The sequence below is a fragment of the Callospermophilus lateralis genome, chromosome 4 (genome assembly GCF_048772815.1).
Source record: "Callospermophilus lateralis isolate mCalLat2 chromosome 4, mCalLat2.hap1, whole genome shotgun sequence".
Taxonomy (NCBI): domain Eukaryota; kingdom Metazoa; phylum Chordata; class Mammalia; order Rodentia; family Sciuridae; genus Callospermophilus; species Callospermophilus lateralis.
The window spans coordinates 66,502,797-66,530,441 of NC_135308.1; the positions used below are offsets into that span (position 1 = coordinate 66,502,797).

Consider the following 27,645-nt stretch of genomic DNA (forward strand, 5'->3'; position numbering starts at 1 on the left):
TGTTAGGGGGTGATGGGCATGGAAGAGATCTGGAATGTTTCCTAGAAGGGCCTGATGGCCAGACAGGTGGCAGCAGCCTAAATGACACTTGCAGCTTCCCTACTGTCCCAACCATAGAGAAACCCATGCCATCTCTGCACAGGGCTCAAGCCTGCTGCCCAGGCTCCCTTGCAGCCCTCTGGGGGATGGGTAGGCGCTGCCCTTGCAGGCTCATGGCCCTCTGCCTCTCACTAGCTCTGGAACCTCTGCCTCTGCGAACAAAGGGTGTGGTGGAGGAGACTCTGAAGACCCTTTTTGCTCCTGAGTTCAGTGGGTCCCTTATTATGAGGGGGTGCATAGGTCTTGTCCCAAGTCCTTGACATTTGACCCCTGATCTAGTGGTGATATCAGGGAAGGGAGAACACAGCAAGGCCCACACACTTCCCAAGAGACCCGAGGGGCACAATGACTGTATGACTTGGACACTTGCCTTGAGGATGATGACAGAGATGCTCAGAGAAAGGGCAAGGACACAAGGCCTGGGGTGAGTTGGTTGGTTTCTAGCTGTCTGAGCCAACCCCACCTGGAGGGTTACTTTTCATGTGTAGGAGAAATGAAAGGGGCTGGTGCACCCCTGCCACCCTAACCCTGTCCCTCTGTAGTGAATGAGTGCTGGCAGACTGCTCCAAGCTGGGGGAGGGGCAGTGGTGGTAGCTGAGGCAATTGCTCCAGGGGGAAGCAGCTCCCGCCCTCCAAGTCTCCTGGATGCAGCAGCCCACTCAGTCGGCTGGAGCACGTGGAGCCTTCTGCTTCTCCTGCTGCCTCACTACCTCCCCCAGCGCTGGCGTCCCCCGAGCTTCCAGCCCACCCCCCGCCCCTACCTCAGCACCCAACCCTGGCCAGAAGGATCTTGGGCTCCCAGGACTTGTCACCACACCTGTGTCACTACTGAAAGAGGGGAGGTTGGCAGAGGAGATGCGGCTTGCATCTCAGTCCAGCAAGTCACAGAGCTTGTTTCTCCATGGAGAGGATGGGGACCCACTCAGCTCCACTGAGACAGTGGATGAGGAAATGCCAGGTAAAAGGTAAAGTTCTGCACACATTTCCCTGTTCCTGTCTCTACCTTTCTCCACCAGAAGCCTCCACATGTGAGAGGTTGAAGAACAGGATGAACGTAGGAGCTTATAAGGGCAACTGAGTCAGTAACTTTGTCACCAGATGGCTCAGGCACGGAGCGGTATTCTCCCATACCTAAGTCCCTAAGCTTAGGTAAATGTTTCCTCACACCTACCATGGGCTCAAGTCCACTTAATTTCCTGTGCCTCAGTTTTCCCTATCTACAAAATGGTGTTAATGATAATAACCAGAGTTGTATGAGCATTAAGAACTCTAGGTAGGTTTTTGACTGTGGCCAGTGTCTCTCTCTGGGCAAAGGCTTCTTGGAAGAGATACAAAAGTCGGAGCCCTGGCCCCGGCCCAGGCCTGGTGGGTCCTCCAAATTTACTAAGGCCCATGCTATTCCTGGCTGGTATCTGGCCTCAGTTGCAGACCAGCATTATTTCCCAGGTGGCTGTTTGTCCCTGTCTGGGAGGTACCAGCCTAATACTCCTCAAACTTAAATATGCTTAACTATGCATACAAATTGCCTGGGATCTTGTTAAAATGCAGATTCTCATCCCATCTGCCTGGGTGGGATCTGAGATTCTGTATTTCTAGACTTCCAGGCTAGACTAATGCTGTAGATCCATGGAGCACACTTTGAGTAGCAAGGGGTTAGAGCCAAAGCCCCATGTTTCTTGGGGGCTTTTGGGGTTTTCAGCCCCATATTCTCAAATCAGGAGCCTAGTGAGGGAGTCCCAGGGACCCTCCTGGGTCCCAGCCCCTTCCTTCTGGTCTGTCCCTGAGACAAAACCCAGGCGAGCAGTCAGAATAGGTCCTAGTGAAACTGAGAGAAGGGGTCTTTCTGGCAGGACCCTAGTGCTTTTCTGTCCTCCATTCCCCACTCCAGGTTGGGACTCCCCTCAAAGGCTGTTAATTTATTCCAGCAGTCGGCCAGCACCTCCTGCTACAGCTGTTCTCCAGCCTTGCAATTAGGTCACCCCTTTCCCGAGGAGACTCTGATCTTCTGGGGGCAGAAAGGGGTCCTTTGCTTGGAGGTGTGTGGGTGGGCAGAGGATCAAGGGTCTAGGAAATGCTAGTTCCCCCCCATATTTCCCTGTGGGTCAGGAAGGTTCTGGAGTCCAGAAAAAGTCCTCCCTAAAAGCAGGATCGACTACCTGGAGAGCACAGTGTGTGTCCTCATAGATCAGGGAGCTTGTTTAGTTCACATTTCTCCAAAGCACACACAGTGTCCTGCCAGGCAGTGACAAGGGTCTGTGTGTGAGACTTGCTTACCCTGGTTTGTGCATGGGCAACTGTTCAAGGCTGGGGATGGGCATCAGACCCTGTACTTAAGGGCCCTTCTCCGCTGAATGCCTCTTTGCAGGTCAACCCTGGGGCTCATTTGTTGGGGTGACCCAGAGCAGAGTCAGGTGGGAAAGAGGAGCCTGCTGGGGGAGGGTAGGAGCCTCAGGCAGAAGTCAGGACTGAGTGTAGTGGGAGACTTTTCTCCACAGCCTGTTTCCCTCAGAAAATCAGAAGAAGTGGGGACAGAAGCTGGACTGGGGTCTCCAGCCCCCCATAAGGGGCTGTGCATGGAGAATGTCCTGGGTTAGGGACTGTCCTGGGTGGAGGAGGGGGGTCTCTCCAGATCTTGCTTCCAGGCTGGCAGTGTCCCTGTACATCTGCCTGCTAAGGGCACTCAGGGAGGCATCTTGCTCTGCTGCCCGAGTGTTGGCATGAGGAGATGTGCTGGAACCGTGCCAGCCAGGCCTGCATGTGTGTATGTGTGTGCATGTGTTTGGTTGCACATGTGCGTGCACCTGTGCAGGCATGCATGTTAACACATGCCCAACCGCACTGTCTGTGTGTGTTTGCACCACGTGCTGTGGACGGAGCTCCAAACACGTGTCTGAGAGGCCTGTGGGTGCGCGGCCCACTCTATGCACACATAAGCATCTCCCCGTGAGGGCCATTGCTGGGTGACAGTCACCAGGGAGTGGTTGAGCAGCCTGACTCAGAAGCCTGCAATCCAGTTCCTGACATACTATGTGACCTTGGGCAAGTTGGTCATCACGTTTGTACCCCAAGTGGCCACTGTCCTGCCTACTATTTCACAGATGCTGCAAAGTTCTTGGTTGGTGTTCTGAAGGGCAGGGCTTGAGGGACACAGTGGGGATGGGTATTGCCACCTGTGAAGGCAGGTCTGTGGTGTGAGTCTGACACACATTCAGCATCATGTGACAGCGCACAGCCCCAGGACAAGCTCAGGTGCCATGTGCTTAGGAATAAGAAATAACCCAGAATGTGAGGTTACTGGGACCAGGGAAGAGAGGTGTCCTGTGGACCTGCTGCTGATCCCTCCCAGTGAGGAAGGCATGTTTCCTCACACCCATCATGGCTCCAGTCCAAGGTGTTGTGTACTTAGTCTGTGTTAACTCTTAAATTCTACCCACTAAGTGTCATGTTCATGGCTTTTAGAGTTAAGGAAACAGAGATGTGTAGAGTGTAAGCAGTTTGTTTGAGGGAGTAGCCAGACGGGATTCACAGAGCCTCAGCACTTGTGCAACTGAGCCAGGAGCCTACAGGCACCTGCCCTGAGAGCAGCTGGAGAATGACAACCTGGCTGCTCCGCCTGTTGAGTGCACAGGACCCACTCAAAGAGCAGTGTGAAGACGAGCTGCTCCCACAGCCCACAACAAGCTATAGGTGAGCCACTCTGCCAGCCTCTGCCCAGCCCTTCACAAACTGGTCCTCACTATATGGAGGAAGTGGGGGCAAAGACAAAGCCCAGACTGACACGGAGGGCTGCTAATTCCTGAGAAGCTGCCACACCACCAGGCCACATAAGCCACAGGCCACAGTGGAGGCCTCCTGAGGACCACCAGAGGAGGAAGAAAGAGGGTTGGGGGACAGGGTGGAGGGGAAAGGCAATAGGAGCCTCAGCGAGATCCTAATGCCTGAGGGGAACCCTCAGCATGCTTCCAAGCTGAGCACGGCAAGCCAGCGTCCTGACGGCTCCTTCCACCTCCTCAGCTATCATCTCCTCTGCCATTGGCTCTCAGGCTCCCAGAATTAAACCAGCCTACGGGAGGCGGGAGGGGGAGGCTGCAAACAGGAATTACCAAAGATGCTGAATTTGGCAAACAAGGAAGGTCAAACTTTGGGAGCCTGACACAACTGTGCCCTTTGGGCACCCAGAGGGGACTGGGGTGTTGACACAGTCTTCACAGCCAAGCCCCATCCTGGTCCCTACCACCAGTTGGGAGATGTCACCTCTGATGGGGCTAGCAGGGTGGAGGCTCTGGCCTCCCTTGTAACAGCTCTTGGCCACATCCAGACGGAAGTGGGAATGCAGAGGAGGCCTGTGTTCCATTTAGGAGACACAGGGTTGGGGCAGACCCTAGAAAGGGTGACTGAGTGCCTCCTTTTCCCCCTAGAAAAGCAAGCTGCTCTCTGCACACCTGGCCTCTTCCCAGCCCTTGGTGATCTCACCCTCTCCTCCGTGGCCCTGTCTCTCCTGTGCCAGCAGCTGTTGCAGCATGAACCCCTGAGCTGATGAGTCTTATTATAGACTGGCTGGCGGAAGAGGGAGCATTGCAATTCCCCCCAAGGCGACTGTGGAAGCGGAAGCAGGGCCACCCAACGGCTCTCACCTGACCTGCCAGCAAACACCGCAAAGGATCTGGCCTCTGTCTCCCTGAGCCATGGTAAGTAGAGGTGGGGTGGGGTGGGGGCACTGGTGAGATCGGGACTGGAGGGAGGGAAGCAAGCAGCGTAGGTGGGCACTGTACCCTGAAACCTCACTCTGCTCACCTAGGAGAGATGGGCCTCAGTTTCCCTACCTGTGATGTGGGAAAGCCCAGACAGAGGAGACCATATTGTAATGAAAACATTTTAGAGGTCACCATTCCAGAGAGGAATCAAGAAGAAGCAAGGAGAAGCTGGGTGGGGACATTGGGGAGGGAGTTCAGGTGGCAGTTCCTGCATCCTCCAACCTGGAGCCAGGTCTGAGGACTCTTGGTCAAGCCCAAGGCTGCCCTGCCCATCCCCCCAGGAAGTTGAACATTTCCTGCCTTCTCTCTTTCTGCTCCCCCTTGTTCCTCTTCTTCCTCACACCCAGGGAATCATAGCTAAGGGAACAGGAGAGGGAATGAGGAATGTAAAGAGACACCTGGGCCCTCTTCCTAACCCCTGGGTTGGAACGGGGCCTCAAACACCTGCCCCGCCCAGCTCTTTCTTTCTTTCTCTCAGGACTGACAGGCAGAGCACCCCGAGGGCTCCTCTCTCCCCAGAGCTGCAGGGCCTGGAGAGCCGTGGGGTTCACCATGCTGGCACCGGGTAATGGCTCTGAGCAGAGGACCAGGCTTGCCCTGCAGTGGAGGCAGGTCTCCTGTGAGTATGCCTCTGGCCACAGGGTGAGGGCACAATTGGGGCGAGGTGGGGGCTCAGCATAGCATGGAGGGAGACTTCTCAGGCTGCAGGGAGGTTGTAGACATACTTTCTCATGATGTCCAAGGCTCTGCACTGGGAAACCAGGCTCAGGCCTGTGATAATGGCATCTGGGGAAGTCAAGAAAAGAGCCACTCTGAGAGCTGTCGTGGCTGGACTAGGAGCTGGAGGCCATGACAGTTGGTCTTGTCTCCCTAGTTAGGTCTGTTGAATCCTTCCCAATGCTTTGAGTTCTCTGGGAGTAAATAAGAGAAGAGCTCTGTTGGAGAATGGTCAGGCTTTCTGAATTTTAAATAGCATGGATGGTGCCTGAGTGTGTCCAGACTGTGCCTGGAGTGGGAGTCTGCTCCAGCCCACCCCGAAGTCCCAGCTCAGGCTGGGTCGTGATGTCTAATGGGGAACTGCTCTCCATAGTCATCAGCTGGATGGAGCTGGGGACAGCTCTTAGGCTCTTTATGCCTCACTCAGTCCTTCTAACTCTAAATAGAGCAACTCCTGGGCTCTTGGGGTATGGTGTTGGAGGGGACCTTGGGGACTGGATCCATTATCCTGCACATAGGCACATTGAGGTGTAAATGTTAATGACAGCAATGCTCACAGGTTGTCAGGGGAAAAGAAAACCTGAGCATTTCTCTTCATCTGAGGGAAAGGGACAAGGTCAACAAGGCCTGGTTTGCCCCAGGCTACATGGTAAGAGGTAAGAAATGTCCCTGAGGGACATTATTCTGCCTGGCTTCTCCCCGCCTCAGTCAGCCTGTGATCCAGCTGCCCCACGACATGAGCAACCTGAATTATTCACCAGGCGAGAGTGGCTGATCCCTGAGCAACTCAGATCCCTTTTCAGCCTCGCTCTAGGGTCACTCAGCACCTCGCAATACAGGATTATGTTTTCTTGTCATTAGAGCTTCTATGAGTTTCTGGGGCGGGGGTGGGGAAGGAAAGGAGCCGCTCTTTTCAAAACATTCCCACCTCGTCCTCCTGGTCCCTTCACTGGGAGGGGGATCCTTATGTTTATCCATCTGAGAGGGGAGCTTGAGAGGTTGAATATTTTTCCTCTGGGGAAAATAAAAAATGTCTGAAGAGCGCTGATGTCAAATGACATGGAGGGGGTGGGGTGCCACAGGCTGACTTGGCCGCAGATGGGTTCAGAGAGGTGACAGGTGGGCAGTGACCTCATGTAGCCGACAGAGATCTTCAGTTGGCTTCTGTGATCAAGCCAGGGCCCATTTCTCATCAGGAACAAAGAGGCTCAGGTGTCAGTCTTACAGAACGTCTCTGGGCTGTCACTGATCCTCGGTGGGGGACAGGCTCATCCTGTTCCTCCAAGCTCTGCCCTTTGGGACACTGGATGACCTACCAGACAGAGACTCAAGACTGTCCCACCCAGGCACCCAGCTTGTGTGGCTGTTAGCTGTCTAGGTGGCACTGACCAGGCTACACCCTAGGCCTGCACCTTGCCAGTTCTCTAGCTGAGGTCTTTCCTCTGGGCTTGGTGGAGCTGACCTCATGCAGCTGAACTATTTTGAGCTCATCCTTTTTTCCCTTCACTGTGAGCATATTTCTCTGATATTCAGGAGGACAGCTGGGGAGGTTTCAAGGTCACTATTAGAAAGGACCGGCTCCACAATGGAATGGGATGTTCTGTTGGATTGTTCTCTGAGGATTGTTTCTCCCAGCTCTTCCATAAACCAGACCCCATACTTGCTACTCAAAGGCATCTTGGGCAAAAGATGGGATCATGAAAGGAATTCTGTCAATTGATCCATCATGCAGAAATGCTGCCCTGAGGCTGCTTGGAACAGAAACCCAGGCTAAGAGCATGGGTGGCTCTAGGATAAAAACAAGTCATGGAACCTGTCCTGGGTTCCATGACTTGTCAATGTTGCAGGGGTGTTGCGCATCTTATCCTTGCCATTCCCACAATGCTCTCCAGAACAGGGACCTAGGTGGGCCTGGGTTCTAACCCTCCTAACTAGCCCCATCTTGGTTGTGTGATTCTGATAAATGGGAGAGCATTTGGAAAGTTGTAGGGGGCAGAGTTAGGAGTGCCCTCTTATTACCTGCCTTTCCATGCACAGAATATCTTAGCCTCCCTCATGCAGTTCCAGGTTGGGGTGAAGTGCAGAGGAAAATGACCCAGCATGACTCTTGTCTTTTGGAAAGAGGGGAACAAAGGAGCAGGCTTCTCTGATATCCTCATATCTCTGCTCCCAAGGAAGTCAATCACTGTGGACCAGCATGGCTTGTCCTCTGGGCTCAGGCCTGTGAGTCGGCAGCATCACACTCCACTGAAGTGGCTTTTGTCTGATGTGCGGTGAGGCAAAGACCTGCTGGCACGGTGTGATGTCCATTAGCATACAAGTGTCTCTGGATTTGTTAATTAGCTTTTTGTGTGGTTAATAAATGTTTGTGCATTGGTTTTGGTTTGTGCCAAGGGAGACACAGCCAAGAGGCCATTATGATATGAACCGGGAAGGAGGGAACGGGAGCTGGAATCAACTCCTAGCCTGTTGCTTTTTCCCACCTGTCTGCCCCTCCTCCCCAAAGGGATCACCTGCTGGATCGCCCTATATGCTGTGGAGGCCCTCCCCACCTGTCCTTTCTCCTGTAAGTGTGACAGTCGTAGCCTGGAGGTGGATTGCAGCGGCCTGGGTCTCACTGCTGTGCCTCCGGATGTGCCCGCTGCCACCAGAACCCTCCTGCTCTTGAACAATAAGCTGAGCGCCCTGCCAAGCTGGGCTTTTGCCAACCTGTCCAGCCTGCAGCGGTTGGACATGTCCAACAACTTCCTGGACCAGCTGCCCCGCTCCATTTTTGAAGACCTGACGAATCTGACGGAGCTGCAGCTGCGCAATAACAGCATCAGGACCCTGGACAGGGATCTGCTGCAGCATTCCCCGCTGCTGCGCCACCTGGACCTGTCCATCAACGGCCTGGCCCAGCTGCCCCCGGGGCTTTTTGATGGACTCCCAGCTCTGCGCTCGCTCTCCCTCCGCTCCAACCGCCTGCAGAACTTGGACCGACTGACGTTTGAGCCCCTGGCGAACCTGCAACTGCTGCAGGTTGGGGACAACCCCTGGGAGTGTGACTGTAACCTTCGAGAATTCAAACACTGGATGGAATGGTTCTCTTACCGAGGTGAGTGCAGCCCTCCCTGCTTGGGCAGGAGAGGCTCAAGGAGATCACCCCTGGCAGAGAGTCTTTCCTGGTGGCTGGACAGGTCTGGGGAAAGAACAGAGTGACCCTACCTCTCTGCCAGATAGGCTAGTCACAAGCATCACCCCCCATGTGCAAGCCATTCCTCTCCCTACTGGTAAGTACAGGCTGCTGATCCCCCTCCCCCACTGCACCCCTTTCTTCTCTATGTCCCTCTCTGTGCTTCTGACCTTCATTTTTTTTTTTCTCACTGTAATTGATCTCACTTTTGTAGGGTTAGTAAGGAAACTTTAAGACACAGGATACTTTCTGGGGGACTCTATATCCCACCAGGTACGCTTCTGGGTTTCCCGGATGTGCTAAAAGGAACATGAAAACCTGCCCTTCTTTCCAATAACACCACTGCCTCTGCAGTATCAATCTTTTACAGAAAGGTGAAATGTAACAAGCCTACAGACACAGCCAAATTGTCCTCTGGATGATGATGCCAGCTTCTTCTCCCATGAAATTTTGTTATCAAAACTGTTAATAAGAAGCCAAGTGGGAGCTCGGGTGTAGCTCAGTATAGAGCACCTGCCGAGCATGTGTGAGGCACTGGGTTCCATCCCTAGCATGTGGGAAAAAGCCGCATGGTTTGTTTTATTTTTTTTCCCTTCCACCTTTCTTTCTTTCTTTTCTTTGGAGGGGGGGAATACTGGGGATTGAACTCAGGGGCACTTGACCACTGAGCCACATCCCCAGCCCTATTTTTATTTTATTTAGAGACAGGGTCTCACTGAGTTGTTGAGCACCTTGCCATTGTGAGGCTGGCTTTGAACCCGCAAATCTCATGTCTCACTCCCGAGCCACTGGGATCACAGGCATGCGCCACCGTGCCCAGCCCTTCCGCCTTTTTTTAATCTGGGAAAATTTTGCAATGACCTATGAAATGATCAAATGAAATAACAAAATAAAAGGGAAAGGGGGGGGCAAATAAGTAAGCACAATGGTTAAAGTGCCAGGCCTGGGTTTGAATTTTGACCCTGCCACCCACAACCTGTGTGGTCTTGAGAAAGTTGATTAATATCTCTGTGGCAGTGTATCATCTGTAACATGGGGAGAAAAGCAGTACCTATTTTATGGAATCATTGTGAAAATTTTAAAAAAGCAATGCATACAAAATGTCTTGAAAAGTGCCCAGCATACTCTCATTTATTTGCTCATTTGTTACTAGTACTGGTAAGATGCAATTTGGTACCCAGCACAAAGTAGATGCTCAATGAATGTTTGCTGAATGAATCAACATTGAATTGTGTGAAAAGAATGCTAATGCTTTTCACCAGCCTTACTATTTGTATTTCCTATCCAGCCACTAACTCAATTATTCCTAAGCAGTTCTGACGTGTTGGTTAATTAAAAACATTTTACAAACTATGGAGTGCAGTGAAATGTTAGTCACTATGATAATTTCTCCTGTTTTCATGAGTGGAGAAAAATGATTAATACTGTTGTATAGTTTCCAGTTTACAAATGTTTTTTTTTTTTTCATGTCCCTTATCTATCTTAATCTCTCTAGCAGCTTGAGATAGGTTCTTATTTTATAGCTAAGAAAATGAAAACTCAGATGTAATTAAGTTAAGCAATTTTCACAAGATGCAGCCAAGTTCCAACCTCAGGTCTCCTGAGCAGGAGAAAGAGGTGGCTCTACTCTTAGTAATCAGTTCATGTGCAGAGGTAGCACTCTGTGCACATTCACTGAACTTGAGTGACCCAGGGGGTTGGTGGCACAAAGAAGCTAGGTATCTGCACATCCAGACCAATGCGCCATCCTTAGGAAATGTCCTTGCCCTTTCACAAAGAAATCAGGAAGGGAATTCTCTGCACAAAAGGGCACAAAAGGGCCTGGAATAGGAATGCCCATTTTTCAGAATTTTTCAATAATTGAATTGTTTTCAACCTTGCACTCCTTCAAAAAAAAAAAAAAATAAAGTAAAAATCCTGGGAAGTTCTCATCAGGGTCCTGGGGTAAGACTGATGTCTACGGAATAAGGAGACTTGTGGTGGTTGGGCTAGGAGAGGGAGCTGGCAGTGAGGGAGTGGCTGGAGCCCAAGCCCATTTAGCAGTCAGCAGGGTGTCTATTGCCTGCATCTAGATTTCACTGGAAGCTGAAAAGAGGCCAAAATCCAAGTTTCACTTCCCAGGGGACATCCAGGCAGCTTCATTTCCTTAGCTGCTGTCCCTCGCATCTCACCCCGGCTCTGCGTTTACATTCCCTGTGGTCCTCTCTGCCTTCACTGCCCATCACCACCCACACAGCCTCATCCGCACCCGCCTCCTGTCTCTGGGATTCCCTCCCAAGATGCTCTTGCACCAGAGTCACTGTGGGGGGACAATGGACTGTTCCTAACAAGGAACAGGGAAAACTTTCTTGCTCCCCATTTTTCTCCCTGCTCTCAGGAGGTAGTCTCCTGCATAGAGAATCAGGGGCTAAGGCTTTTGATTCTTGTCCCTTTTGTGAGAGGGAGGAACCCCCTGGAGGGATAAGATACTGTGTTGTGGGTTCCCAGATGGGCATGAGCAGGCAGATTCAGGGCTAGAGCAAGCAGAGCTGGGGTCTGGCTGGGACACTGACTCTCCTTCACTGACAGTTCTTTCCTGAGCATCTTCCCCAGTGGGTCAGGTTGACCCAGGAGAGGGCAGGCTTGAGGGAACTGGCTGTGAGCTTCTCTATAAAATGGGAATAATGATAATATCAATTTCCTGTGGCTTCTGTGGGGATGAGATGGCATGATATCTCTAACTCATCCACCGTGCTGCCTGGCTTGGTCAGTGCTGATTTCTCTCCTCGCCTTCCTCTTCTATAGACAGTGATTCCAGGATTGACTGCTTTGCTTGAACTATAATCTGGGCCTTCCATATTGGGGTCCTGGGGATGGAGAGAGGGAGCCCAGGTTCCTGATATCTACTCAGACCCTCCTTTCTTCTCCACTGGATGCAGGGGGGCGCCTGGACCAGCTGGCCTGCACCCTACCCAAGGAACTGAGGGGGAAGGACATGCGTATGGTCCCCATGGAGATGTTCAACTACTGCTCCCAGCTGGAGGACGAGAACAGCTCAGCTGGGCTGGATGTTCCTGGGCCACCCTGCACTAAGGCCAGCCCAGAACCCGCTAAGCCCAAGCCTGGGGCTGAGCCTGAGCCAGAACCCAGTACAGCCTGCCCCCAGAAGCAGAGGTACCGGCCAGTGAGTGTGAGGCGAGCCATCGGCACAGTGATCATAGCGGGAGTCGTCTGCGGCATCGTCTGCATCATGATGGTGGTGGCTGCTGCCTATGGCTGCATCTACGCCTCCCTTATGGCCAAGTACCACCGGGAGCTCAAGAAGCGCCAGCCCCTGATGGGGGACCCTGAGGGCGAGCACGAAGACCAGAAGCAGATCTCTTCTGTGGCCTGAGAGCCCCCCACCTAGCCCAGGTAGGAAGGGCAGGGAGAGCTCACCGGAGATGGCTCTGGAAAGGGCTGGCTCTTCCTCCCATCACGGTCCCTGCCTTGGCCTGACAATGGCCACCGCTTCCCCAGTGATATTCTCCTCCCCAGCCCTCCAGCAGCGCAGCCATGGGGTGGCCATCTCCATGAACTTCCAGGTCTCCTGGAAGCTGACATTGTGCTGAAGTCTCTTGTGCGTGCTCCTCTTAGGGCCACCGAATCTTTGGAACACTTGGGGGTTCTCCTTAAGCTTCTGGCCACCGGAAGAAAGAACATGTGTGCAAGAGGAGCCTTCTGGACTGAGCACACCCGTCGCCCCTCCTGCCCCGGGGGTGGTCGCAGCTGGGTGACTCTCCCTATCTCTTGCTTATTTCCACATCATCTGCACTTAGCGGGCAGGGAGGGAATGATTTGGGAGCTAGGGGTAGATTTCTATGACTCTTTTCTAATCCAGAAAGGTATTCTTAGCCCCTCTATAGTGTGAAAGCTGAGTCCTGCCTTCAGTGGCTAGTACTAACGTGCAGAGACACCAACCCTGTGATCTGGACACAGCACTTAAACACATAACGCTGTGATTACAGCATCCTGCCCCAGCAGATGCCAGTCTGTCCCTGTATCTGCTACAGAGCACTCTGACCACCCTGCTCCAGGATTCACTGAAATTCCCTCACACACATTCATAGCATCACCAGCACAGTCTCGTGTATTGAAATCACACACACACACACACACACACACACACACACACACACACACGTCACATGAAGACAGAGGCCATACCAGCTCAGGTGGCAGAGATAGGCTTCCCCCTCGGGCCTCTAACCCGGGACCACAGAACTGCCTGCTGGCCGCAGTCTTCTCAAATCAACAGGAGTGGGGGTGGGAACCCAAACCAATGACACAGGATTCCTCTGAGATCCCCTAAAGTGGGCCAAAGTGGTGCTGCTGAAGGAGCCTGCCGTCACCATGGTAACCGGCTCACACCTCTCCTGCTGGGTTTTCCAGGGACAAGGCCGAGAGGCCTGGAAGCTGCTGCATGTGTGGACGGCAGCCTCCTGAGAGCCCAGCCACACACTGGGTGTTCCCTCACGAACTGTGAGTGCAGCCTCACTGCCAGGCCGGTGGGGACACCCACCAGTTCCACGCCTGCAGCCTCAGCACTGCTACTCCGCACCTCCCACCTGCTCCATCTCCAGCATCTTCCACCTGTGACCATGAAGCTGGGACTGGGCTGTGTTCTGGGATTGGTGGACCCCCTTAGGGAAAACAGGTGGCAGGCAGACGGCACACAGACGGCATACTGGTCCTCTCTGAGGCTCGGCGACTGCCAACACCTCCCTGTAAGACTCCAGGACAAGGGACAGAATAGCCCCATTCTGTTCGGATCCCTCAATGCGGGCTTCCTGTCTCAGGGGTTTGTCTACTCAGTCTGGCTCCTCAGAGCTTCGGATTGCCCCTAGACTAGGGTCTGAACAGAGTGTGCCCTGGGTCCTGTCTGGGACAGCACACCTGTCTCTGGGACTGTGAAGGTTTTCAGGGTCTTTGTTTGAGGCTGTCCCTGTCCTTGGGAGGCTGGTGTGTGGTGAGTACCTAGGTCTCCCTCTACTGGACTCTGGCTTCCTCTTGCTCAGAGAGGACCAGGAAATGCCACGCTGGCTCCCGGCTCTACGATGGGGGTCCTGGTGTTGGCACTCGAGGAGGACAGCCCAGAAGGAAGGGTTCATGGAGGGTACCGGGGCAGGCCCAGCTTGCCTCCTTCCTCCTTACTCCCAGAGTGGGTGGGGGGTGTGGAGAGCCTTTGAGAAGGCCGTTCTCCAGCAGGTGGACAGAGAACACCTCAGCACGGCGAGGGCTGCTTATCAGATCACATGCCCACCCTGGCTGGGGGCACAGTCTCCCTTCCTCTCTTGGCTTGCAGACTGACACCAGAGCTGGGGGTTTTCTAAGGGAATGGGGGAGGGGAGGGCATTGTCAGTGGTGGTATCTTTAGCCTGAGACAGAAGATTTTTAAAGGCAAAATTATATTTCTGGTTTGTTGTTTCAGAAGACCAATAAAGACTGTATTTTCCTATGTACTTCCTGGTTTCATTGGGTGGGAAGGAGAGATGGTGCTGGGAGACTTGCACCCTGCCCCCTCACCTCCCCAGGCAGTGGAACACAATGCTGAGGGACATCACCCTGATGCACAGGGCTCTAGGTGACAGATGGGTACCTCCCTCCCAGGGCCCAGGGCCCGGGGCCTCACGGCTTCACTGGGAGCCAAGCGGAGGCAGCATCTTGGGTTAGGAGGCGGCCGAGGGCGGCTAGCTCCCGGCAAGGCTGAGCTGGGATTTTAAGTCCGCCCACGCTCTGGCCTGAAGATCTGGCCGCAAGAGCCTCGGGGTAGCTTCACCGGGCAGCACCACAGCTTGTGGAGTGAAGAAGGTAAGCTGGAGACCCCGCGGTGGCTCTGTGCCCTGGGGGTGCTCATCCACCCTGGCTTGATGGAATTCGCCCTGGCAGTCAAGGTCAGATGGGCCGTGTGGCAGGAGGCCTGTTTTTGCCCAGGGGATCCCGCTGCGTACCAGGAGGTGGGGAGGGCTCCTTTCAGGGACTTCTCTGCTGACTGGGTTCTATTTATTTTTACTTTTTTGGTATCAGGGATTGAACCCAGGGGCGCTTAACCATTGAGCCACATCCCCAGCCCTTTTTTATATTTTATTTAGAGACAGGGTCTTGCTGAGTTGCTTAGGAACTCAGTAAGTTGCTGAGGCTGGCTTTGAACTCATGATCCTCCTACCTCAGCCTCTCGAGTTGCTGGCATTACAGGCATGAGCAACTGCGCCTGGCTGGATGACGGGGTTTTGTTAACTCACTGAGATTGACAGGATTTGCAGAAGCCCTGCTTAACCTGTTACCACCGTCTTGGCTTTCTAGGAGTGAATTAAGCACAAGCAGATCACACTCCAGACTTACAAGTATGGATCCTCCAGGGGACAGAGCAGGTGGGGGTCAGAATTAGGCCTGGAAAGTTAGAGGCAGGGGACTGAGGAGAGGGCAAGAGTGGAAGAACAAGGCCTCTGGGATTGTTACTTGGCCAGACAACTTCCTGGCTGCACTGGCCTCTGGCTGAGTGGGTCTGGGCTATATGGCACATCGGTCCTCAAAGACTAAGAGGGAATTTCCTCCTTCTGGGAACTTTCCTTGGATGGCAAGCCAGCAAGCTAGGAGCAAACCCCAGACAGAAGTGAACCATCAGGATCCCCTTCCCCGAAGTCCAGCTCTACTCTATGGCAGAACTGGGTGGCCCACCTTCCCTAGGAAGTGGTCAATGTGGGATGTTGCCCTCATCTAGCCCTAATCATTGTAGTGGACCTGAGACAGGTCTTCCCTTGTCCCGAGGAGAGGGCAAGGCTCCCAGGAGCCTTGCACATGTCTTTGTGATTCATGTTATTAAAATGTAGGAGTTTCTGGGGGTCTGAAGGCTAAGTCCATACTGAGGCCAAAGGACCCCTAAGGAAGGAGACATTGTGCATCTCCAGATAGCAGGAAAGGCCTCTGCACAGTATGTCTTGCAGGACACATTGGAAACCCAGCAGCAAGAAAAACACATTCTATATATCATGGCACCACTGTTGCTGTCATTACGCTTGAATGTGTTCCTCAACTGGGGCTTCGAGGATGGGGGAGTGGAAAATGGAGACTTACCAAAAGCTGTCTTTTTAGAAATTTTGCATGAACTGCTGATAAATCACTTGCTTAGGGATACAAGGACCCCCTTCATCCACCTGCCCTCCTGTATAGGCCAAGGCTTCATGAACGCCCTTCTCCTGTCTTCTCCCCCTGCTCAGTGCACAGATACCACAACGCAGCCCCCATTGCAGACACTGTGGTCACCCACTCCTGGAGCTCACATGCACTCAGGGCCACCAGCTTCTAGGGACAATGAATAAACCCTCTACCCCTCCTTGAGCAACAGGAATCAGCTGGCCCCGGGATCAGGGAGGCTGAGCCACACAGGTCAGGAGAGGAAATTACAAAATGAAATTAAAAAAAAATATATATATATATATATAACAAAACAAAACAAAAAAACCTGCAGTGTCAGTTCACCAGTGCCTCAGCCTTTCCCCATCACATCCGTGCAACCCAGAGCATCAGAGCGATTGTCTGCAGCGAGTTAAACTAGAGGCACTGGGACATGGTTTCTATGGCAACCCCTCATGGCTCTAATTCAGCCCTGAGTTAAAAATGATATCAAATAATTGGAGAGTGCAGGAAAGCACAGCCAGCAGCCAGGCCCCATGCCCTTTCTCCTTTCTAGGTCATTAGGGGTGGAGGAGCTGAGAAGGCCACATGTGTGTGGGGGTGCAGACACAAGCCCTGCTGGGGCCACAGGATGGTCTTTAGGGAGAAAAGTTTAGGTTTAACATTTGGTCTGGAAGTGGGTCTGGGACTTGTGTGCCAGGGGCTACAGAAAGAAAGGTGCTGGACTGTCCTGAGTCCCTTCTGAGAGCCACAGTCGGGGACATGTCACAGACTACCAGTGATGCATGAATTTTCTTGTGACAACATGGAGCAATGTCAGAGTGAGCCTTTCTCTCCCTACCTCCTAGTCCAGAGTGGCAAGCAGCCTAGGACCTGACTCGGGACAGCCTTGCACCCTATGTGAGGCAGGAGGATGGATCCCAGTCTGTCCCTTGTGCTTTCTGCCCTGAACTCAGCCTGAGGACCAAATACACCAGCCCTACCTGCCCAACCCCAGCCCCAGCCCCAGCCCTGCCACAGGGGGCCTCCCACCTGGCCAGGTCAGACACTCCGCAGCCAGGCTGATGGAGCCTTGGTCGTCAATGCCACAAACACCCAGTGACCAATGGATCACACAACTTTTCAGAATACAGCTGAGTCAGGGACATGGGAGCTGAAACCATGGTCAGGAGGGTTTCATCACAGAGGCCAGATAATTCTAGACGAGGCAGATACACCAAAGACTTTTTTAAACACCAGAAACAGCAGAGTCAGGAGAAGCTTGTCAAAGTCATTGGGTGCTCTCGTTCTATAAGTTGGGACAAATTCAGCATCACATAGTGATCTTGATCTTTAAAGACAGGCAGTCTGAGTTCAGATTCTAGCTTCATTAATTCTTAGCTGTGGGACTTTGGGCAAATAACTTTTCTGTATCTCAGTTTCCTCATCTGTAAAATGGAGCCAAAAACATTGCTGTCATGAAGTCACCCTGAGGACTAAATGAGAAAGTGCTTGGGAGGAGGTTTCCATGGTGTCTGGTACAGATTGAGCATAACATTGAGTTTTGGGGATCTATTTCAAAAGCCTAGTCTTGGAACCCAAGGCAATGGAAGAGGGAAGCAACCTGTGAAATGTGACAAGGAGGTCAGTGTTGCAGTCTCTGTGCTGTGTGACCTTGAGCACATCTCTTCACCTCTCTGGGCTTCATTTTACTTGTTTCATGAATTCTTTGAGGTCTCGTTTTATGGTTTTATAAACAAATGACTTAGGAAGTTTCCATTTTCATCTTTCTCACATTTCACCAGGAAAAACTTACAGCTGGAGCCTAGTTCCCCAGCAGATCACATGCAGGGTCTTCCTGCCATCACTGGGTAAATATTTCTTGCATTGTCACACAAATTTCTGGCCTCAGTGGCACCAAGGGCAGCTCTTACCTGCTGCAATGGCTGTCTTCTTGTCCACCGTCACAGTTACAGCGGTGCTGGCTGTAACTGCCACTGGTTCACCGGGGCCCTCTGGGGAAATGAAAATCAGCGAGTCATTTTCTTGGCACTCAGGGAGGAGCAGTGGGGTAGGCTGATCCCCTACCCTGACTTGGGTAGAAGAAAAATATACACACTCTGCTAGGACATTGCTTGAATAATGGAGGCGGGGGTGGGGAGGGGTGGAGGGCTCGTGTGGTCTCAGGAGGTTGCCATTCACCACCTGTCTCTGCAGGGTACCTCCAAGGGTCACCTGTGTGCAGATCTGAACTTGCCAGATCAACATGTGGCCTCTGGCTGCCTGAATGATGGCATGCTATCGGTGTCACTATGACACAGTGGTATTTGCTCTGTCTCTGGCTGCTCGCTGCCCTCCTAAGCTCTGGGTAGCACCTGCTTAGGAATCCTGCCATGGCCCCTCCTCTCAGCACGTGTCCTCCTTGGAAGGCTTAACTTGCATCCAATGCTCCTTCTGAGTGAAGGGACAGGCTGTATTCTGGGACTGAGTGCTTGGTGATCCTGGGTTGTCCCTATGAGTCACCATGAGTCAGAGGTGATGCTGACAGTCCCGTTCAGGAGGCACAGTGCCTGGGATGAGTGACACAGATGGAGTCTGGCACATGCGAGGTGCTCTGTAAATCTTGGTTAGTGGTTACCAAGCTGCCACAACCATTCCCTGTCTTGTTACTGCATTTCTGGAACATTCTGCCAGTCTCTTGAAGGCAGGAGAGCTTTCCCTGTGTTGCTTTACCCACTTCTTTTAGAAGGCCACCACAGGTGTGGAATTTAGAGGGCAGCATCAGTTCTATATTAAAATAGAGCTTTCTGGCTCTGGGATGGGGGCAGCCACTATATGACTTTGGGCTTCTTAATTTTATCTGTCCACAACTCTGGACTGGCTTTCCAAAGCACTCTTTTTCTACAGGTCAAATTCCATTATTAAGAGTTCCAAGAACAGGCAAAATTTTATCACATGCTATCCTATTTTGTCAGAATGTCTTGGTAGCAAACGCTGCCTCAAACAAACAGCTCCTGGGAGCCTCGGGTGGAGGCTGTTACTGCAGCAGCGTCAGTTGTAATGGGACTTAACCACTGGTTTCTCGTCTCTGCTATATTGTTACAATTACCCATCACACCTCTCTGTCACCAAATATCTCACAGAAATCTAAAATTATACTCTAATTCTAGGAACTTACAATACGCAAAGCTGTTCTCGATTCTGGAAATTGGCCATAACACAGTCAGAAGGATCCCAATAGACACAGAAGCCACCTTCCTAATCTTGCTTCTAGAAACATCTAGAAGACGCCAATATGCCTGACCCTCTACAGTATTCCCTGGGCTCTGCAGCTGGTTTTCTAGGAGAGAGTTTCTATTGAAATATACTCTAGCCAGTATATGCTTGTAGGAAACACCCAGGTGTGGGTGTGGTGGCCCTCACGACCCAGTCTCTGGGGACATCAGGAATATCATTGCCTGGGTCACAGTGGCTACCTGGTCTGTGCCCAGGTGAATAAGCAGGGTACCAAGTGCTGGTGGGGTACCTGAGGCTGGCTCAGGGAGAGGTGGAACATGGAAGGGGGGAGTACCAGGCCTGAGCTACCTGGGCACTGGTGGGACTGCTGGGGCCGGCAGCTTCTGCAGGCACTGGCTGCCAAAGGCAAAGGGTACCAGTGCCATCCTGGAGAGACAGGGAGCCTCTACTGCCCCTAAGCCAGCTCTTTCCTTCTCCTCTGCCTCCTCAGGGTTTCCCCACCCCGTTAGAAGGAAATTGTTTTCTTTCTTTTGGGGGTGGATGGGCGTGTGCAGAGGTGTCCGTGTGCATGAGCCTGGCAAGTACACAAGGGTGTGAAGAGGGAGGGAGCTCCTCCTCCCCCCTCAGCAGTCCCCCTTTTTGGGTTGCCAGCTTCCCTCTTCTTATGGCTCAGCTCCCCACCCACCCACCCACCCTCCTACCTCACCAACACATAAAGTTCCTGATCAGCCAGCAGTCATAGTCACCTGGTGACAATGCAGGCAGAAGGGAGCCAGTCACCATGGCTAGGGGCAGGGCTCAGGGCCTCAATGAGAACCTCTCCTGGGGGAGCCCTTTGTGCCAGGGCAGGGAGCTCTTCTCTGCTTTGGGGTGGGCACTGTGGAAAGGGGAACTTCACCTTGGCTTTGAGAACCTCCCTCAGGGGCTTGCACTGGGAAAAAAAAAAATTCCATGCCCTCTCTGCTCCCTACCTTATATTCATTATGGTTAAAAGGCCTGGACTTTGGAGAGGCAGACCTGGGTTCTAGTCTGCTCTGCGGCTTCCTTGCTGTGTAATCTGGGGGTGATCACAGGGACCAGATTCTTTCCAAGTAAGACAAGGGATAATAGCAGCTCTTATTTCATGGAGTTATACAGTTCGAATGAGTTATGTGGAAAAGTGTTTTGTAAAGCATATTAGTTGCTGGTATATGGGTAGAGACAGCAGGCACAGGATGGAGAGGCAGGCACAGTGCAGGGTGAGGAGGCCTTCCGCACAGAGGCAGACTCCTTACTGTCCACCTTCCCAATCTGCATCCCCCAGGAGAAGCCTCTGGGAACTTGGGCCTCCCTAGCCATCAGCCCCAGGGCAGCTCTCATCATGAGGCCTGAGGATGGTTTTGGCAGGAGGGTGGTTGGAAGACCTTTGGTAAAAGGGCATCCTTGAGGGGAGATATGACACTGCTTTCTGAGGTGACACCCAGTCCATCATCTCTTTCCATCTCCCTCTGCCTCCTACTCACCCCATCAGCACTGTGGAGAATTGCAGGCCCCTGGCTCCACTGTGCTGGGCTCAGCTTCTTACCTGAACCAGGTGGAAGCTTCTTCTGCCACAAACACGTAGGCTCCTGGACAAGCCCTTCAAACCCTTCCCCTCACTCCAGCCACACAATTTCTTCGACAATCAAAAGACTAAGGCAAGGCAGACTGTAAGGTCCTTCTTGGTTCTAAACATTTTATGATTTTCCTGGTGTTTTGTGAAAGTCACTTAAGTTTTCTCTTCTTGGCCATTTTCCACAGGGGGCGGGGCTGAGAGCTGGATATCAGCAGCTGTTAGACTCCACTTGGTCCTTGTCCTTGTAGAGACTTGTGACTTACTCTGTGAAGACCTGTCCTGGCTATTTTCCTTACATCCTGGGCACCTGCCTTGCTGCTCCTGGGTGATCCCAAGGGATAGAGATCCAGTTGCTTCTTGTTTGTTTAGAAGGAATTATGGTGGCCCTGTAGACTTGCTAAGTACAGCTGCTCTCCACTCAGACAAAGGCTGGCACTTTCATTTGAGTAGTCTGAGGAACTTTCAAAGGCACTCAGATTTTTAGAAATAGAAGAATCTTAGTGATCAACCCTTTTGATCTCATATTTGGAATTTGGGTTAGAATCTAACTCTCTTGACTTTTGGGTTAAATCTTTTTCTTTATTCCCTGCTGGAGTTTTAAATGACCACTTTGACTCCTGGCCTGGGAATGACCAGCCCTACATTCTACACAGGGACCAAAGCATGGGAAGGCTCAGAGAGTTTTCTCAAGTTATTAATGTGGGTCAGGAGGGAAGGTAGGAAGGAAACCCTGGTGATCTGGATGTTCTGTCCCATATTTCATTCCCATTTTCCACTAAGGGCACAGCAGAAGAAAAACATCCCCATCCTGGTCACAGCTCCAAAGCACACGGGTGTGGATTACCTGGTCCCTCTGCCCAGCGCAGATTGAAAACAAAGCTACCAGCAGGCTGCTCAGAGGCCTGGCGATACCACAGAGGGAAGTTGTTCATCGTGAACACACTGGTCTCATCATCAGGCATCAGGAACATCCTGTAAAGAGGAAGATTTGGCACTTCCTCCAAATCTGGGAATATATTTATCCCTCTTTCCTTTTTCCATACAAGGTCATCTTGGCTGAGCCAAGATAGCAATTCCTGTCTGTTTTGGCAGAGTTGCAGGTAGACTGAATGCAGTAGCCCCTAAATTAGTATTGCTCCAGATACTATTCCCCAGCAAACCTGTCAGGAAGTCAAAACAATATCACATCTGATGGTCCATCAGTAACTAGAAGAAGCATGGGTTCTGTCCTAGGAGGACATATGCAGACTGTTTTGCCTGCAGGGTTTATTTCTTTTGAATACAGCTTAACTTCTTTTTCACTAACATGGCTGTACTGTCAACCATACAGTCAGTTCTATCACAGCACTAATAAGAGGGGCATACGTTACCCAAAAATGGTTACTTCAAAAGTTATTGCCTCTAGGTTTTTCAGAATGCTTTGGTTTCCTTTTTCTGAGCAGCTTTACCTTGCTAATTATGGCTTTGCATTCCCTGGACACCAAGCAGCCTACAGAAGGGAGTGTTGGTCTAGAGCAGACTGGGAGGCTGGGAGAGGCTGGGTGGGGGTGGGAGATTCAAGTGGTTCTGGCTGATCCACAAGGTGGGGTATTGATATTTGATTTTGAGAATGATGGTTTCGCATATTCCAGAAGCAGATCTGCTTGGTTGCATGGTTCCTGGGCTGCCAATCACACCACGGTCTAGGTCTAAGTGAAGGGAGTCCTTTAGGGATCGTGCAGTGCACTTGCAGCCCTTCATGGTGATTGTGTCTGCAGGAGGCAAAGGTATTCTGCCACCTGGGGAAATCCTGTCTTTATTGAGAGCTCCTTTTTCCATTCTTAGATGCCCTTTAGAGGGGTGCCGGGAGTCATTGAGACAGCCAGCCGTTTTCCTCTTTCCAACTCGCTCAGAATGAGGGGAGTGGGAAGAGAAGGAAGGAGGAATGGAGAGGGAAGAGCAATTTAATTTGTTTTCCTAGAAAGCTTCAGCTTTGCTTAGCAAGTGTGGATTTGTCACAGAGTCCTGGAAGAAGCTCAAAGATGGCGCTTGGTGCCTGAGTATGCTTGGAATTAGCAGGAGGAGCGGGGAGTGGGTGGGAAGCTGGATGTGGAGGTCAGGTTTCTGTGGTTCTCCGGGTACCTGGTGGCCCTCACCTGTCTGAGTCTCCTGGTTTGCAGAGCAGTAGGTGGCGCTGCTCCTTCACCTCCACTCCCACCCCTGCTCTGGGCTCCCACCCTCCTGGCGGTACCTGGGCCCCTGCAGACAGGGTTCTCCCAGAATCTGTCTTTTTTAGAGCAGAGTATCTCAACCTTGGCACAGGTGACATTGGGAACCAGATAATTGTTGTAGGGGCCATCCTGTGCGTTGCAGAATAATCAGCAGCATTTCTGGCTTCTACCTGGTAGGTGCTAGTAGCAAAATCCCTACCTCTCTTAGTTATGACAACCAAAAATATCTCCAGACATTGCTGAATGCCTCCTGCAGTGGGGGCAAAAATCACACCCCCCATCCCCCTATTGAAAATTACTGGCTTAGATCCTTAGCCTTCCATGACCCCCAGGGTGTTCCATCTGGAAGTCCATCAGATTAGAGTTAGAATCTAATGATTTACTAAAAAAGCGGGGGGGGGGGTGCATAGATTGTTCAGAAAACTGCCATAGGGAAGCACCATACATACTGGGCCCCAGGAATAGCCCCTCTCCCCTTAGGTGGGAAAAATGTTTACAAAGGAAGGGACACAGCCAGCGACTGTGTCCATCACACACAGACTGGTCCTAGAGAGGAAAACAATTTTGGGTTTCCCTCTGAGTGAAATCTCTGTTCAACTTTCCCAAGTTCAAGGGCATGGCTGCTTTCTTCCCTGACTGGACCACTTCTGTCCTCCAGGTGTGTCCAAGCTGGGGTAGAATAGTAACTCTTCATATTTTCTCAATGTGTAAATCTAACCCTTCTGCCCTTCCTGGACGCCCAGGTCCCAGCATATCGAAACCAAGTCTCTCCTCTGTCCAGCCATGTGCCATGGAACACCCTCGAATGTTGTCCTTTCCCACCCTGCAGGGATCATGTTCACTGGGGTGACCAGCAGGACTCACCTGTCGGAGACCTTCTCGGAACCCACGAATAAGCTGCTTCTGAGGAGGCCAGCCCGGGTGCCCAGGAAGGCCACGTCCACTCCTTGCTCTGTCTCACTGTGAGGCAAGCAAAGCAAGAGGAATGCTCATGTAGACGCTGCTACAGTAGGTCCCCAAGAAGGTCACAGAGAGCTCAGGGAAGACCTTCAGGACTTTCTGGGCCTCTCCTAGCTTGCGCCCTGCTTGGCTTAGGGGGAGCTTTGTAGGAAGGCTAAGTTCTTGGGGAGTTGCATGAGATGCCCTCGACTTCTTGTCCCCCTGTTATATCAGGTCCCCCAGCTTCTAGGCAGCATTGTTCCTCTTTCAGTATTCCTTCTGAGCCTGTCTCAGCTCTGCCAAATCTGGCTCCTCTAGCTTTAGGAGAGTTGGGCCTGGAAAGCAGAGGAACCCAGAAAGACAGATTTCATCTTGGGACCTATGGAATGGTAACTTCTCATGAGCAGCACATCCATAGCTTTTCTCATTTGTAAAGCCATTTCCACTTATTACCCATGAGATTGGAATATGAGGGAAGGAGGAGCAGGCACTGTCTCTATCCGCGAGAAGTCCCAGTAGACTTTCTAACTTGGCAATAGAATATTAAGCCACAAAGAAGAATAAAATCATGGCAATGGCTGGTAAATAGATAGAACTGGAGACTATATGCTAAGTAAAATAAGCCTATGTCAAAAAACCAAAGGTCCAATGTTCTCTGTGATATGCGGATGCTAACACACAATAAAATGGGGGAGGGGAGGGAAGAATAGAAGTTCACTGGATAAGACAAAGGAGAATGAAGGGAAGGGAGGAGAAATGGGAAAAGGAGAGACAGTGGAACGAATCAGACATAACTTTCCTATGTTCACATATGAACACACCAACCAGTGAAACTCCACAACATGTACAACCACATGCAGGGAAAGTTGTACTCCATGTATATGTCAAAATGCATTCTACTGTAATGTATAACTAAAAAGAACAAATAAAAAAATCAAGGAAGAAAAAATTGGAAAAAAGAATGATCCATAAGGTGGCTCAATGGAATTAATTGTTTTCACAGTCTCAACACCATCAGGCAAAGAATGACAGCAGGAGATTGAAAGGCAATGACCCAGGGTGGAGACCATCACTTCTGACTCGGTCAATATTCTTGTTCTAAGCCCAACTTCTGGGCAGCGGTGACCCCATTTCTCTCTGGTGCCTGGGTCTGCGGACTTCCTGAGCATCAAGGTGAACAATGCCAAAGCATCGCCAAGGGCAGCACTTTTCCTTGAGGCTAGGAGGTCGTGGGAAGGGGTGGCACCATGCAGTGTCCATGGATGATAGGATGGTCTCAAGTGTGGAAAGTCACTGAGTAGAAGGGTCTGGAAACTTCTCTCCCCAACCTCAGGGCTGCAGAGAAGGGCTCCTGTAGGTTTTTCCTGGGCATTTTGTGGGTCTTAAACATCACAGATACCAGTCTGGCAATAGACCCACTGAGTCAGGCCCTTGGGGTGTCTCCAGAAAGCATCCGGATGGCAGTCTCTATTCAAAAGTCTAATGAGCTCTTCACCCACAATTCAGTCTCAACAGTAATCAAGCCACGTTTCTTGTTTCATCTATAGCCCCTCCAACTGACGACATTATTTTGAAGAAAATCCCAGATATTTCATCAATATTTTAATTTCTATCATTAAAATAAAAGAAATTTTGAAAAAACTTCAATGTCATTATCATACCTTTTCAAAAATCCTATAATTTCTTTTCTTTTCTTTCTTTCTTTCTTTTTTTTTTTTTTTTTTGGTAATGGGAATTGAACCCAGGGGTACTTCCCCACTGAGTCACATTCCCAGCCATTTTTGTTTTATTTACAGACAGGTTCTTGCTAAGTTGCTTAGGGCCTCACTAAGTTGCTGAGGTGAGCTTGAATTTGCAATTTTCCTGCCTCAGCCTCCCAAGCCACTGAGATTACACATGTGGGTCACCATGCCTGGCTCTGTAGCTTCTCAATATCATCAGATAATCCAACTGAAGTTTGGTTGAACCAGAATCTGACTACTGGTTGATCTCTCTCTTCAGTCATCAGTCTGTCTTTATTGAGATCTAATTCACATACCATACAATTTACCTAGTTCAAGTGTACAATTGAGTGCTTATGTAACCATTGCCGCTGTGAATTTTACAACATTATCATCACCCCAAAAAGAAACTCCACACCCATTAGCAGTCATCACTGTCTTTTAACCTGATTCTCTTTCTCTCTCCTTTCTCATTCTCTGCTTCTCTTTTCCTTGCACTTTCTTTTCTGAACAAACAAGGTCATTGTCTTGTGGAGTTTCTCACACTCTGGATTTGGCTGTGATGCTTTGGTGTTATTTAGCATGCTCTTCTGAACCTTGTACATCTTATAAGCTGGCACTTAGACTTGGGGTCCTGCTTAGATTCAGGTTTGAGCTTTTACAGGTTGCTATGGTTTGGAGAATGACCCTCAAAGGTCAAGATATTAAAGCCTTGATGCCCAGGGTGGCACTACTGGGAGGTTCTGTGGACCTTTAGGAGGTGGGATCTAGTGGGAGGACAGTTGGTCATTGGGAGTGTGTCTTTGAGGGGACTGTGGGGACCCTGTGTCTCTCTCTCTCTGCTTTCTGGCTCATTATATAAGTAGTTTGCTCTGCTATGATGTGCTGCCCTCACCAGAGGCTTAAAGCAATGGGGCTGCCTGATGAACTGGAACCCCCCAAACCAAGAGCTAAATAAACCTTTTCTCTTTTAAATTAATTAGCTTGGGCATTTTATTATGGTAAGGAGAAGCTGATTCATACAAGTGGTGCACTCCCCATCCAGAGACACATACTATCTGATTGATAAAGGGTTGTACAAGGTATATATCTTTATTTTTTCTATATTTTAGAAAAATTTCCCCTCATCAATATTTGGTTGTCCTGTAATATAATTTGTGTAGCGGCATAATAAATAATTTCTATTTTTTTGTTTATTTACCAGTTTTTAGAATGAGTTGTTTTCCTAACATCTTCCAAAGCTGACCTATGAGGTTCCTTTTCTTTCCCAGTATGATTATGAACCCAAGGATCTGAACATATTTAATGTGTTTTAACCTACTATGGTTGCTCCTTTGCTGCTCTCACTATCCCAATCTTAGCCTGTGAGGCCTCTTCACATTGGCTCTGAGATCTTTTGGGCACAATCTCATTAGTCTTTCATAATGGTTTACTTCTTAGCATGACAAGATGTTCTGGGTTCATTTATCTACTTAACTTCCCCTGTCCTGGAATCAGACATTTCTCCATGGACTCATCTTTTTTTTTCTTTCTTTTTTAAATGTTTTTATTCCAAAACGCTCAGTTTTTAATCTTTGCAGAAGGAACTTCACTTTTATTTATTTTTTTTAAAGTTTCTTTTTTTTTTAATTTGTTTTAGTTGGTTATATATGACAGTAGAATGCACTTTTATACTTTGATGTATCATACATAGATGAGATATAATTTCTCATTTTTCTGAGTATACATATTGTAGAATCACATTGGTCATACAGTCACATACATACATACAGTAATAATGTCTCTTTCATTCTATTATTTTTCTTATCCCCACATCCCCTGCCTTCCCTCTAAGACTCATCGTAATGAGGCTCATCTTAATGAGGACTAGTGTTGAATCTAGTTTGGGGTTGGGGGCATTCACTGAGGCTAGTCCTTTCAGTGGAGAGATCTTTAGCAAGATATTCTTCCTAATTCTCTAAGAGAAAACATGTCATGGGTTCAAATTGATATTTCCAATTCATATTTAACATTATATAAAACTTCTTTAATTTTAAAAATTTGCATCTCTTAAAGATAGCCTCTTCAA

The 27,645-nt window shown here is 50.5% G+C and overlaps 2 protein-coding genes across 2 annotated transcripts in view; one reads left to right on the forward strand and one right to left on the reverse strand.

Annotated features, from left to right (window-relative positions):
• The window catches only part of Cacna2d4 (calcium voltage-gated channel auxiliary subunit alpha2delta 4), a 104,277-nt gene that overhangs the window by 26,635 nt on the left and 49,997 nt on the right, over positions 1 to 27,645 (reverse strand). The window contains exons 24-26 of the mRNA XM_076855282.1: positions 23,782 to 23,877; positions 21,552 to 21,679; positions 17,811 to 17,891 (exon numbers count right to left, since the gene is read on the reverse strand). Coding sequence (XP_076711397.1) covers positions 17,811 to 17,891; positions 21,552 to 21,679; positions 23,782 to 23,877 — 305 coding nt within the window. The remainder of the gene's footprint in view (positions 1 to 17,810; positions 17,892 to 21,551; positions 21,680 to 23,781; positions 23,878 to 27,645) is intronic.
• Lrtm2 (leucine rich repeat transmembrane protein 2) lies at positions 5,406 to 12,234 on the forward strand. Its single transcript, XM_076852542.1, has 3 exons — positions 5,406 to 5,472; positions 8,077 to 8,667; positions 11,664 to 12,234. The coding sequence occupies exons 1-3, from the start codon at positions 5,406 to 5,408 to the stop codon at positions 12,116 to 12,118; spliced, it is 1,113 nt and encodes a 370-aa protein (XP_076708657.1). The 3' UTR covers positions 12,119 to 12,234.